Source organism: Rhincodon typus, chromosome 28 (genome assembly GCF_021869965.1).
Source record: "Rhincodon typus isolate 14 chromosome 28, sRhiTyp1.1, whole genome shotgun sequence".
Taxonomy (NCBI): Eukaryota; Metazoa; Chordata; class Chondrichthyes; order Orectolobiformes; family Rhincodontidae; genus Rhincodon; species Rhincodon typus.
Genome location: NC_063359.1, coordinates 5,467,463 through 5,481,570, shown reverse-complemented (window position 1 = coordinate 5,481,570; position 14,108 = coordinate 5,467,463). Strand labels below are relative to the sequence as shown.

Below are 14,108 nucleotides of genomic sequence, written 5' to 3'. Positions count from 1 at the left end.
AGGGGAGGAGGGAAGGGGAGGAGGGAAGGGGAGGAGGGAAGGGGAGGGACCGAGCGAGGGAGTGAGGGAGCGAGCAAGGGAGGCACACGAAAGAAAAGCAGTTGTACGCTGGATCATTTCTCAGTGATTGGAAAGCTTGAACACGAGGTGAAGGCTGGATTAAATTGGCTTGTGGTAGCTCCCCACCACATTCCACGGCAGCAAGTCAGATCATTTCTGAGGTCATGTATGAAGAACGCCTGTCTCGGTAAAGTGCAACCTCTAACGTGCAAAGACAGCATGCAACTATTGGGAGGTGGGAATGTATTAAATGTCCAAGTATTGAGTATTTAGTTGCGTTCAGATATTAACTGGGGATGTGCAGGTGAAAGATTCTCCATGCTGCAATGTTGCTCATGGTATCTAGGACCATGAGGTTCTTTACAAAGTTTGGGACAACTGGAGGCACAGTGAACACTGTAAATGACCAAGGCTTCTTGGGTAACAGGGAACAAAGTTGTGCGATATTGAAGAGGGTACCAACCACCCCATGGGTTACTGTGCATCAGTGGGCAAAGAATTTCAGAACTCAGCCACCACATGTTCCCATGTTGGATTGACTACAATGTAATATTTTACTCTAATAAAATGTAATAAATACACCCAGAGGGGATGGCAGTATGTCAAGAATATGACCAGCAAAATGAAAGACTCCATCACTATCATAAGGCCTTTTGTTCATGAAGGACTGTAAACATTTATATGATAACACAAGCAGTCTCCAAACTTGCGAACAGTTTACCTTCTGGAGTCCACTTGCAGGACAATTTGGTCACCAGAGTACAACGAAGGACAATGTAAAGCAGCCATTTGTCACGAATGAAAATGATCATGTCAGGCCTTTATAATTCCAATCATGTACAGGACTGCACTTTTAAGTACAAGCATTCATAAATTGAACGGTCATAAATCATGACTGCCTGCAAAATACATTTGAACTTGAAATACAGAAATTGGAGCAGTCTGTGGCTGCTGGATTTGAAGGTGCACATTTGTAATGTGTGCCTTCAATAAAAACTTAGAACAGTATATAGCATTTTATTTTTCACATAACTGTCTAAAATTACACAGAATAAATTAGTAAAAAGACAAACTGAACCTCTGCTGAAAATGCTTTATTTTATTATTCACTTGTGGGATGTGGGCGATACTGGCCCTAGTTGCCCTTGAGAAGGTAGTGGCGAGCTGCCTTGAACTACTGTAGTCGTCCTGCTGTAAGTTGACCCACAATGCCCTGAGGGAGGGAATTCCATGATACTGACCCAGTGACAGTGAAGGAACGAAAACATATTTCCAAGTCAGGATGGTGAGCAATTTAGAGAGGATCGTGCTGGTGTTGGTGTTCCCATGTATCTGCTGCCCTTGTCCTTCTAGATGGAAGTGGCCATGGGTTTGGAAGGTGCTGTCTGAGGATCTTTGTTGAATTGCATGCATTTTGTAGACAGTACACACTGCTGCCACTAAGCGTTGGGGGGAAGAGGGATCGGATGTTTGCGGATGCAGTGCCAATCAAGTAGATGGCTTTTTCCTGGATGGTGTCAAGCTTCCCGAGTGTTGTTGGAGCTGCACCCATCCAGGCAAGTGGGGAGTATTCCATGACACTCCTGACTTGTGCCTTGTAGATGGTGGGCAGGCTTTGGGAAGTCAGGAGGTGAGTTACTTGGTGCGTGATTCCTAGCCTACAAACTTAGAACTTCTGGACCAGACTATTCTCTGGAAAAAAATACACTCCATTGACTATAAAGCCTTTTGGAACATTCAACAGTAATGAAATATGATATATAAATACAATTTTGTCCTTCTCTTTACCAAAGCTCACTCAAACCTACCTGGCAGATTGTTGATATACCCTCCGTCCATGAGCAGGTGACCATCCTTTGGATCACAAAGAGGAGGCAGATAACTCGACAAGGACATACTGGCTCGACAGTATCGCCAGAGAGAACCTGTGAAGAGTATAAAACGTTTACAATAATCAATAACATCCTTTTGTTTGAAGAGGGGCAAGTTAGTTAAACAGACTTTACTTACTTTAGGAACACTGCTATTATAGATAGAACCAGCATACTTGCATTCAGTAACTGCGATAAATCCACCATATGGGGAGCCATGTACACAACACACTAATTTATGCAAATAAAAGAAGCAAACCACTTGGAAGCTGGGGACACTGGGCTCAAAACATTAATTCTGTTTTCCTCTCTCTGCAGAAGCTGCCAGACCTCGTGAGTCTGACCAGCACTTTGCACCAACTTACTTTAAAAAAAATGAGGGCTTCACAGTCAGACAGCAAAGCTAGAATTCTGAGATGGAAACGGAAAAATTTGAAATACATAGACGGTTAAAGAAACAACTTTGATTCAAATCCCAGCGCATAAATCTGGCCCTAATGCTGTACCTAGGCCAGTGCCATCTTTCAGAGCTAGTGATAAACCAATAATCACATTACATAAAAGATCCGATGGCACCACATGAAGGTGCATTCTCTTCGATGTCCTATTATTTATCACTGACACCATGAAAAAGAAATCAAAATACCTGTTCATCATCTCACTAATGCTCACAGGTCAATGTTGTGCACATATTGCCTTCCACAATTCCATTACTCTAGTGACTGCACTTCAAAAGCGAATTCAGTTAACATGGAAAATTTTAGCACATATTGAGATTACAAAAGCCATGATAGAAATTCAAGTCTTTTGTGGTATTAAACTGAAACATTAATATTCTTTCAGGTCTCACCTGGCCTGAAGCTTCAGCAATTCACTTTTATAATGGTGAGGCCTCTTCTGGAATACTGTGTCCAGCTCTGGTCGCCCAGTTATAGGAAGGATATTATTATGCTGGAGAGAGGGCTCAGAAGAGATTTACAAGGATGTTGCTGGGTATGGAAGGTTTGAGTTATTAAAAAAAAAGGCTGGATAGGCTGGGGCCATTTTTCACTGGAGCATTGTAGGTCACGAGGTGACCTTATAAATGTTTATAAAATCATGAGGGATATAAATAAAGTTAATGGTGGGTGTCTTTTCCCAGAATGGGGGAATTTCAAGACTAGGGGGCATATTTTTAAGGGGAGAGATTTAAACAAGACATGAGGGGCAAAATTTTTACACAGGCATTGGTTCGTGTGTGGAATGAACTTCCTGAGGAAGTGATGGATGTAGGCACAATTACAATGTTTAAAAGACACTCAGATAAGAACATGAATAGGAAGGGTTTGGAGGGATATGGGCCAGGAGTAGGCCGGTGGGACTGGTTAGTTTGGGATTATGTTCGACATGGATTGGTTGGACCGAAGGGTCTGTTTCTGTGCTGTATGACTCTATGTCACACAGTTTAATCTGGTCTGCTGAATTTTTCAAATAAATCCATGCAGAATGGGGACTGCCAGAGCAGGACAACAGTGACTCACACCAACTCAAGAGCTGGCTGATGGCTCACCATACTATACTACCCATTAATTTAACATGGTGTTTAACCTTACTGTGGAGGTTGGCACTAACGAGAGGGCTGGGTTTTCTGGGGAGTGGCGATCCCACACAGATTGCTGCACCAGCTCTTCTTTTAGAATAAAAGAGGGGAGCTCCACATTTCTGAGAGGAGAGTCTCCTCAGGGCTCTCTCAGTAATGAAGAGCAGTACATCTATTCCAACAGTTCATCTGTGCTATGATGGAATTCCACAGGATTCCAATGCACAAATCCCATCTATGCTGGAATAATGTTCATCTGACTATCAGAAAACGCGGGTCAATAAGTCAGTTCAAATTCAGAATTGTAAATTATACCCCGGGATCTCATTCAGCAGGCGCATGCGTGTAGGTGAATGGTAACTATGTCCAGGACAAGCTCAGCTGGTACTGCTCTCCTCATGGGAGCAGCCTACACATATTCCCAACCTGGTCTACATGACAGCCAGGCAGGTTAAATCTCAGGAGGACTCAGAACCATGACAACACAGTCAAGAATCAACACCTCTGGCAGAGAAATGAAAAAGGGAGAAGGTTGCAAATAAAGCAGACTCCAATAAACGGATGCTAGAGTAACACAAGCCCCTGGAGCAACCATTTGCAGTTTCATAAGTCAAGGTGTCACTCTGGGTTGTGAGAAGGGAGAAGAAACACCATTTATCTTAGTGTGGCTTAAAAGCAAGAATGAAATACAGTTTCCTGACTAACTGCCTACACCACAGGAAGCTGGACATGTTGCTTCTCAACTCAGCCGATCTGTGTTTATGCATTTCCCCAGAGAAACAATTAAAAGGTTCCAAAATTTCAACAAGTACTGGTGCAGAAATTCAGCTTCTGCCCTGTTCATTCGGATCCTTTATCTTTTCCCAGCAACCACTTTAGTCCACCTACAGCAGTGTGACTGCAGGCTCTTTTCGATTAGTCGGATTTGCTTGTGAAAGGTAATTACTGTCTGCACGGTGATTGCAAATTACTCTACCATTCTGCGGAATCATTATAAAAATATATGTGCCGATGAGGTTAAATGGCTAATAAACGTCAATATAGCAAAGTACAGGATAGTTCATTTTGCTTGAAGAAGTAAGGAGGACACTAATTCTTTGGAAGGTAACAAAATAAATGAAAACAGCAAAAAAAAAAGCCTGGCGACGTAGATCAATGAATCTGCATAAAACATCAACCTAAGTTGATGAGGTCATAAACTGAAAGCATCAGACAGGGATAGACTTGTTGCTGTTTCTTTGTTCAAATCATTGCACATTCCTTCCTCACATTCAAAGCAAATGACCAGAGCAAAGTGAATTCTGACAGGCATAACAACCACAAGTACTAGATGTTCATTATTCTGTGTCTTGGACTTTTAATTCAGTTTTCCGCCGACAAACATTTGCCAAACAATAATTACAGAACACTTGAGATGCTGGCTAATAAAATTAAGTCAAAGAAAGGTGATACAGATAAAATTGTGACTTAACACAACAACTTTTCCTTTGATGGATTAGCAAATAGTGGAAAGTATCAACAGCACTGAGTGCTATGGAACTTTTTTTTTTAAATGTTTTAGCTACAGTGGAAATCAAATCTCAATTATCTCCGAGCAGAACCGAAAATTCACAAGGTTCAAGTGAGAGATTAGAATAAAACTATGCTTACTGGATAATCAGAAATCCCAGAGAACTAGCTAGATTGGAGTCAGAGGTTGGGAGTTTGTTTTAAAGACATTAGCAACACTATTTGATTCTCTTCCCAAGGGAGGTACAGGGAAGTATAGCAAACTTCGTTTTAACCAGCACCTTATGAACCAGCACTCTTGATAAATCAGCAAAAATTATATACCTGAAGTAAAGGATTATCGCGATCTCTGGGATGTCAGAGTAGTCACCTGAGGGTGTGAGTGAGAAGGCTCTCTGCCAGTAAGCTTTATTTAAGGCAAAGTTGCATTATTACTTAAGTGACTTATGGTGTAAATAAAGTAAAGCAGTGATGTGTATTCCCTCTGAATTATGTTTCTATTACTTTGTTTGTACTTTGAAATGGTCCACATAAACATTAACCAGAATATTTGATCAATCGAGATACTCCTGGTCGCAAAGATGCCTGTTAATAAAATGTTTACTGCACTTGGCAATTCTGAAGGTGATGATGTTGGAGGATGGCCTATAATTATTCTATCACAGACATGGTGCTTGGCTGCAATAGTTGGGCTGGCTAGAATGTCATTTCGTAGTCCAAACATTGCTATGTAGTTATTTTTGACATTGGGTACAGACTGCTTTGTTCCCTACATATTTAACATCTACATGAAACAAGGTTATTAATTATTAAAACAAATGGAAGATGGTGGAAATATACAATAGGCCTGTCCATTTCTGGAATGTGAAGCATTTTTGGTGCGTAACAATCCTTTAAATATTCTGATGAAGAGTTTACACCCAAAATGTTAACCCTACTTTTAAGATGCTGACGACACCATTGGTGTGAAAGTGGAAATGGAAGGCTGAGTAAAACATGCAGAAATGTGTTTGACTCCCATTATTAGACACCGTAATCTGTTCTATTGTAGTTGGCGTGGGCTAATATTGGCCTGGGCAGCAGCATGTATCCCAACTCAATTTCATCTTCGAATGTTTTCTAATAATCTACCATCTGCAGTTCAGAAATCCAACATTGGAATGTTTTCCTCTTCCTCAAGCTTGGATGCTTAGGAAGAAACCTTAGCAGGAGGACAGATGATGGGAACGAGTGACTACTAGGTGGCTCAGAGACTAAGCTGTAGAGTATACTTCAAAACGAGCTCATCTGTCACTTGCATGACATTGAGCCTACTGAAGGCAAGCCCCCAGTTATCACAAAAGGATATCCTTTTCTGAGGAAGGTTAATATCGAGAAGTAATTTACTACTTCTTCAAATCCTTGAAGAAATTCTTGAATCCTGATTTAACAGCAATTTGTCTATGTGTGCTAGCTAGTTGCTGGACATACTAGCTGCACCTTAAACTTCTTTGAAGATCCTCTTAGGCTGTCCAGTTCTAAAATATAAAAGGATATAATTACGTTGGAAGTAGTTAAGAGGAGGTTCACTCACCTCATTTCTGCGATGAAGGGCTTATTTTATGAAGAAAGGTAGAACAGTACAGGAGTAAGGATGGCTTGCCACGAGACCGAGCCTAGGTGAGACCACACCTGTGTGTGCAGTTTTGCTTCCTTATCTGAGGAAGGATATTCTGATGATGGAGGGAGAGCAAAGCTTTCCCAGACTGATTCCTGGGATGGCAGGACTGACATATGACGAACGACTGAACTGGTTAGGACTACATTCACTGGAATTTTAAGAATGAGAGGGAGTCTTATAGAAAACTGTAAAATTATAACAAGACTAGACAGGGTAAACACAGGAAGGATATTCCTGATGACAGGTGAGTCCAGAATTGGGGTCACTGTCTAAGAATATGGGGTGGGCCATTTAGAACTGAGATGAGGGGAAAGGACTGAGATGAGGGGAAAGGTCTTCACCAGAGGGTGGTAAGCCTGTGGAATTCTCTGCCACAGAAAGCGACTGAAGCCACAATATTGAATGTTTTCAAGTAGGAGCTTGGTATAGTTCATAGGACTAATGGGATCCATGGATATGGGGAGAAAATTGAAACAGGGCACTGAGTTGGATGATCAGCCACAATCATACTGAATGGCAGAGCAGGCTCAAAAGGCTGAATGGCCGCTCCTATTTTTCTATGTTGCTGTATAACAGTTGTGTCTATATCCATTGGAATTTAGAAAAATGAAAAGTGATCTTGCTGAAACACAAAGCCAATGAGGAGACTTCATCGGCTGGAGGGGGAGGATGTTTCTTCTTGTGGGATGACGTGAGTTAATTACAGAATCTCTATAGTGTTGAAGCAGGCCATTCAGCCCATCGAGTCCACACTGACCTTCTGAAGAGCACCCCACCCTGGGCCCAACCCCCTTAATCCTTGTAACCCTGCATTTCCCATGACTAATCCACATAGCCCGCACGTCCTCGGACAGTATGAACAATTTAGCACTGCCAATCCACCTAGATTTCACAATTTTGGACTGTGGGAGGAAACTGGAGCACCTGGAGAAAACCCACGCAGACACAGGGAGAATGCGCAAACTCCACACAGACTGTCACCCGAGGGTGGAATCGAACCCAGGTCCCTGGTGCTGTGAGGCAGCAGTGCTAACCACTGAGCCACCATGCTGCCCCTTCATGAATAAGCAGAGCCCCTTTTAAGCTAGAGATTTTAAAAGATCTTGTTTTCTCTCAGAGAGTGGGAAGGATGCAGAATTCTTTCAGGAAGCAGCAGAGGCTTGGTCAATGAATTTGTTCAAGGCCGAGTCATACTGACTTCTGACAGAGAAGGGAGTCAAGGGTAATGGGTGAGTGGGGAGCTGGGAGGGGTAGCTGGGGAAGTGGATTTGAGATCGAAACTAGATCAGCCGTGATCTTATTGAATTGTGGGAGCAGGGCCATTTGAAATGCCAAATGGCTTGCGCTAGCTCACGAGTCCCATATATGCATGCTCGCTCTCAACAAACTGAGGAGCACCAAGTTATCTGAACCAAAGACTGACGCGATCGCAAGTATTTCCCCATGATTTGGGAAAGGACGGGGTGCTGCACTCGTACAAGGAAATGCTTCTTTGACGGAGCTCTGTCTGAATACTATAAGAATACAACGTTCCTAATTTCAGGACAGGAAAAATAAAATATAATGTAAAATACAGGGGTGAGCCTTCTTTTCCAGCCATCTGACATGACAAGGCTCCGGTCAGTAAAAAAGCGACGGATCAAAGGGAAGCACTTTCACCTGAGTCCGAAGCTTGTAGGTTGAATCCCCACTCCAGGACTGGAGTTCAAACCTTCAGGCTGACAGTCCCGTGAGAAAGTTCTGCACTGTCAGAGCAACTGACTTTCACATGAGCCATTAAACTGAGGCCCTGTCTGAGCTCTCAGGTAGACGTACAAGACCGCAGTATTACGAAGAGGTTGTGAGGCATTATTTCTGGTGTCTGATCTGCCCTTGCCTCTCAATCAAACCCCCGAAAAACAGATAAAAGCAAAATACTGCGGATGCTGAAAATCTGGAACTGTCCGCCACAAACACAGAATATCTGGCATTGATCACATTGCTGTGTAGAGGGATTCAGTGTGTGCAAAATGGCTGCTACTTTTCTGACATTACATGCTAATTCACTATGAAGTGCTTTGAAACAGCTGGTGATCATAAAAGGCAGTATATAAATACAATTCTTTTTTTCTCTTCATTTTCAAAATTCAGCATAACCATTTCAATATGAGGAGCAGTTAGGGATACCATTGTTACAGTAACGGGTATGTAACACAGGAGTTTACCCGGTTACCCAATGAATATGGTATGGAACTCAGACGTTTATTGTGTCCCAGAGCTTTTGCTCCTGTTTGGGTGACAGCTTATTCAATTTCACCTTCACCAGCTACTCTGAGGTAGCACTGCGGGGCATTTCCCATAGAAATGTCGAGCTGCGTAGGCTTCTGTGTGCTCAAACTTAATGAGACACTCAAGATGCCAAGTTTCATTGGGCTGAACACTTCTACCATTCTGAAACAGGAGAGAAAGAGGAGTGAAACTGAAATCACAGGCCAGAAACTGTCTCAGTGGCATGGCTGTTAAACAGCACATCTGGCAGAATTATTGCAACAATCTGATGGATAACGAGGAACTTTCTCAGACTCTTTCTCCTTTCCTCACTCAGGCCAGGCTTTCAATCCATTGACACAGGTGCTGGAAACAAATTGAGCGTCTGTAAGATTTATAATGAGAGAACAGTAAACAAGTGCTTTGTTTCATTGACAGAAAGTCAAAATCTGCAAGAATAAAAGGCAGTAGATTCAGTGAAAGCATGAGAATACTATGCCATGACATTGATTGGTTAGAAAAAGCCAATGCCAATGCACTCAGTCTTTAAAATACAATCAAAGTTTCCTTTTTTGGACTGCGCTGATTAGAGGAGAAGGGTTGTTGCATTACAGTGTCAAGCAGTGCCATTAAGGACCATTTGGAAACCTTACGTTTTGCAGGTGTGAACAGGAAATGTCAGAATCTGATGACCAGTCAACAATGTGCACTAATATAGCACCGTTATTGCAATAAAACATTGTAAGATATTCCACAGGCATTATCAATGCAATTTGATAGCAGGCTGCATTGCAGAACTATTTGATCAGAATGCTTTTCATAAAAATTAGATAGTCTTCAGTTAAATTCTTTGTTCCCCCCTATTTCTCTCCAAGCGTCAAACTAGAATTCTTTTTCAAGGGACGATGGCAATTCAAACAGTTCTCCCGGGTGAAGTGAGGCAAGGCTGATATTGAACGATGTGGAAATCAAATTTGGGCTCAATGCAATTTTCACTTGATGTCCCACAAAAATCCTTATTAGCAGACATCACTGGTTCCAGATCAGGAATACATACGGTGGCTGCATCCTCTTCCTTCTCTGAATCTAGCAATGCCCGGTGAGGTGGGCCAACCATGCTCCAGCTGAGGTAAGTTAGCTCAGAACAGGTCAAGAAACAAACCTGGGATTTCCACATGCTTGATGCATTTATCAACTGTGGCACCCGGGGGATCATTTGAAAAGTCTTCCTGAAAACATTTACACAGACCAACTTTTGCCGTAGCCCCATTTTGTCAATTCTATAAAAGGGCCTTTTCGATTTTAAGAGACATTGGAGAACTATACAAGTTCCAATTAAGCTTGCAGTTATGTTCAACTAAACTGTGAAAAAACTTATCATTTTATTTTTCAGTATTTTTAATTGTAGTTGGAAATGGGTAAAGAAATGCTTTGAAGCCAAGGATGTGGGATTGCTGGAGGATTACTGCATGTTTCTGAAAGCAAGTAATCTGACAGTCATTGTGAGCACTGTTTCCACAGCTGCTGGTTCACACAGGAGTAGAAGGTGTAGACAAGCTGGAGCTAAGAGTGTGTCAGACGGAGATTTGGCTGGCAACGAGCAGCTGATTGGTCTGTGAACGAGTGACCAGTTATTGGCAACAATTGGTTCTCATGTGACTGACAGCTTGGTGATGTGAAAAGGCTAGTAAGAAGCTTACAAGCCACCACCAGCTCAGGAGCTCTCTCTGTTCCCTACAGTCAAAGCTATATTAAGACTGAAGTAAACCAGCTTATCTTTCCTCTGTCAGTTGCTGTAAGTTTGGACATTTGATGAATAATACAGACCTTTTATAAACGTGAACCAGTTACAGTGGAACTCATGTAAACAAGTGCAAGTATCCAGGGAAGGATGGCCAAACAGCAGCTCAAGGGCCATCTCAGTAGATCCTGTGAATAGGAGCCACTGAAGTTCTTTTCCCATCTTTCCCTCCAACCAAAACAACTTCTTTTTCCTGTGTATGTATATATATATATAAAGGAGTAGAGCTTTAACTGGTAGAGTTATATGCCGATGGCTCATTAATTGTTTACCTGTAGATACAAGCTATTTACTTGTAATAAATAGTAATTCATGTTAAGTACAGTTATTAGAAATAGTCACCAAACTAGTGAGCTGGTTTAAAATCCCAAACTGACAAAATTCCAAAGCAATAAAAACAGAAAATACTGGAGAAACGTAGCAGGTCTGGTATCATCTATATACAGAACAACAGAGTTAATGTTTTGAGGCCAAAGTGACTTTTCTTCAAAACGTCTGAGTTCCGAAGAAGTATATCTTTTCTTAGATAAGGGGACCAAAGCCATACATAGGATTCCAGCTATAGTCTGACTAGTGCATTGTTTAGTTTTAGCAAAACCTCTTTAGTTTTACTTTTTGAAATAAAGGCCAACATACCATATGCCTCCCCTATTAGCTGAAGAGCTTGGGTGCTAGCTTTTATTGATTCATGCACAAGAACTCCCAAATCCTCTCTTCTGTAGCTTTCTGCAGTCTTTCTCCATTTAAATAATATTCATCTCCCTTATTATTTCTGCCAAAGTGCATACTTTCACATATAAATGTGACCAACATTACATTTTCCCACATTATATTCCATCTGTCAAGTTTTTGCCCGCTCAGTTATATCAATATCCCTTTGCCGACCTATGTCATCTTCACCAAGTGCCCTTCCACTTATTTTTGCGTCACCTGCAAACTTGGCAACGGTATATTAATTTCCCTCATCTAACTCATTAATACATGCTATCAATGATCGTGGCCCCAGCACTGATCCTCGTAGCCCACCACTAGCTACAGGCTGCCATTCTAAAAATGGTGTCCTTATCCCAAATACATCTTGTATTAGTTAGCCAATCCTCTATCCAGAATAACAGAAATTTGGAGAGTGGGGATTGTGAGTGCATACTTCGATGAGCAAATTAAAACAGGATTTAAAATTTTTTAAAAATTGAATTTCACAGAAATGAAGTAACAAAGTATTTCAACAAAGGTCCTCACTGAGAAGTAACAGTTTCCTGGGACATTTTCCACCAGGGCGTGCACTGATCAATGCGATCAGATTAGCGGCAGTACAGAGACATCCACCTGCTCAAGACCATGAGGTGCCAAATCATTTGAGGTGGAGTTCCCAAAATGAGTATTAATTTTTCACAATGCTGAGAGTGGAGGTTGAAATCTCCCGTGTTAGTGATTCAACAGCATCTCCCTCGTTAGGTGGGTACAATTACCACTGCTCACAAACTAGACAAATTAGGTGCCGCAAGCAGGACAGTTCAGAGTATCAAAGTGTACTCACCATCAGTATGAACCCGCATGGCAGACGCAGTTATATCTGTGGTGATATTGAAGTAAGGAATCCACAGGTCCTGAAAAGAGAACACGTAGCATCCTTTCACTGACAGGATGGGCAACACAACCCCTTCATCCATCCTTTCCCAACAACAAGCGGTTCCAATTTCTGAGAAAAAAACATCCTAAACCTTGAGGGAGACTGGGAATGGGAGGGGAGAAACTGATAGTGGGGAATGATCATCTGGTAGGTCAAATTTGAAACTGCAAGGAAAAACTGAGGCAAACAGCACATTTAAGGAGAAGTTATTTATGTACATGAGGAGGGAGAAAGACATTAATTAGGATTAGATTAAATAAATGGAATTGCGGGGGGAGCGGGGAAGTTGCCTGCAGACCAGAAAACCATTATGACACAAATGGCCTGAATTTTATGGGTTGTATATCTTTGAAATTCTGTCATAAAGTAAACTATCGAGGTGGATCATTACATAGAAACAGAATATTTTGCCATAATTGCAGATATTTCAATTACCCCTGGGTTATCTCATGCTACAAACCTCTAACAACCACACTACAGTTACAGAATTGTCCCAAGGCCATTGCTGCTCTGAAACAAGCAACCAACAGAACGGGAATTCCTGATCACTTTTCAAGTCTACCAAGAGATTAGTCAAGTGGTAAAGATCACGAAGTGCCAAGTCTGACTGTGCACAGAAACCAGTTCAAGTTGGTGCTGTGTAACCAAGTGCCTGATTAATGGTAGTACACCAAATTCTGTACAACAAAACAGCTTGTCCAGTGCAAATGTTAGGCATATCTACTACTGAATGCTTACATAGCAACTCCCAGCTACACAGCATCAGGGACAAGTGTTGCCAACCAAAATGACTAGCATGTAATATTTAAACTGACAGTTAGTGTATAAAACATTGCAAGGCTGTTTATAATTCTGTGGTTGAAGAAGAGAATGCTGAATCAAGGGAACATTTAGGAGACCTGGAAAATAGTGCGGGTTTGAGAAGGCTTTTAAAGAGAGGGAAGTAGAAAAACGGGTTTATACAAGAAATGCTGGAGAGCTGGGTCTAGGCAGCTAAAAGGTCTATTGCGAAAGTGGGGGAGTTTGCACAGGAGTTGAATCCAAAGGCTAAAAGATTTGCAGTTATACATCTCCTTTCATGGCTTCAGGAATTCACAAAGTCTTTTTACAGCTAATGAAATGGTTTTGAAGTTACAATGCAGGAGAATATGCAGAAGATTGCAGAGGCTAGATGAAAGACTGTGCAAAAATCTGAAGGTGAAATCTGCAACCTTAATATGCTGGAGGACAAAGAACAAACATGGTTCATGACAGTAGGAGTGATGGGCAAAGGAGCTTCAAGCAGAAAGGATTTCAATACCGATGTTGAACTATATGGAAAGCCAACAAGAATACAGGGTTAAATTAGCCTGGAAGTGACAAAGTATTGTATGGAGTTTTAGTAGTTGAAGTGTTATACTGTAGACAAAGCCGGGCAGCATCACATGAAAGTAATGCTGGTGGTGGAGATAACGTAAAGGTTGATGCTCAGCTCAATGTCAAACAGGTGAAGGCCAACCTGAGGGGCCAAGCAACAAGACTCAATTGAGTGTCAAAGGAGTGAAGATTGTGATGGACACAGTAAAAACATTACATTGATCTTCCCCACATGCTGGTGAAGGAAGTTGAGAGCCACTCATGGTCAGAAATCACACAATACTATGTTATAGCCCAACAGGTTTATTTGAAAACAGAAGCTTTCGGAGCCTGGCTCCTCCTTCAGGTGTTTGAGAGAGAGGTGGCATCAGACACAGAATTTTTAAGTAATTATA

General features: G+C 41.7%; 1 protein-coding gene across 3 annotated transcripts in view; it reads right to left on the bottom strand.

Moving 5' to 3' along the window:
- pnpla7b (patatin-like phospholipase domain containing 7b) overlaps positions 1–14,108 on the bottom strand; it is a 312,946-nt gene that overhangs the window by 43,759 nt on the left and 255,079 nt on the right. For all 3 annotated transcript variants that reach the window (XM_048613831.1, XM_048613829.1, XM_048613830.1), the window contains 2 exons: positions 12,265–12,334; positions 1,869–1,985 (listed from right to left, as the gene is read on the bottom strand). In XM_048613831.1, the coding sequence (XP_048469788.1) occupies positions 1,869–1,985; positions 12,265–12,334 (187 nt within the window). The remainder of the gene's footprint in view (positions 1–1,868; positions 1,986–12,264; positions 12,335–14,108) is intronic.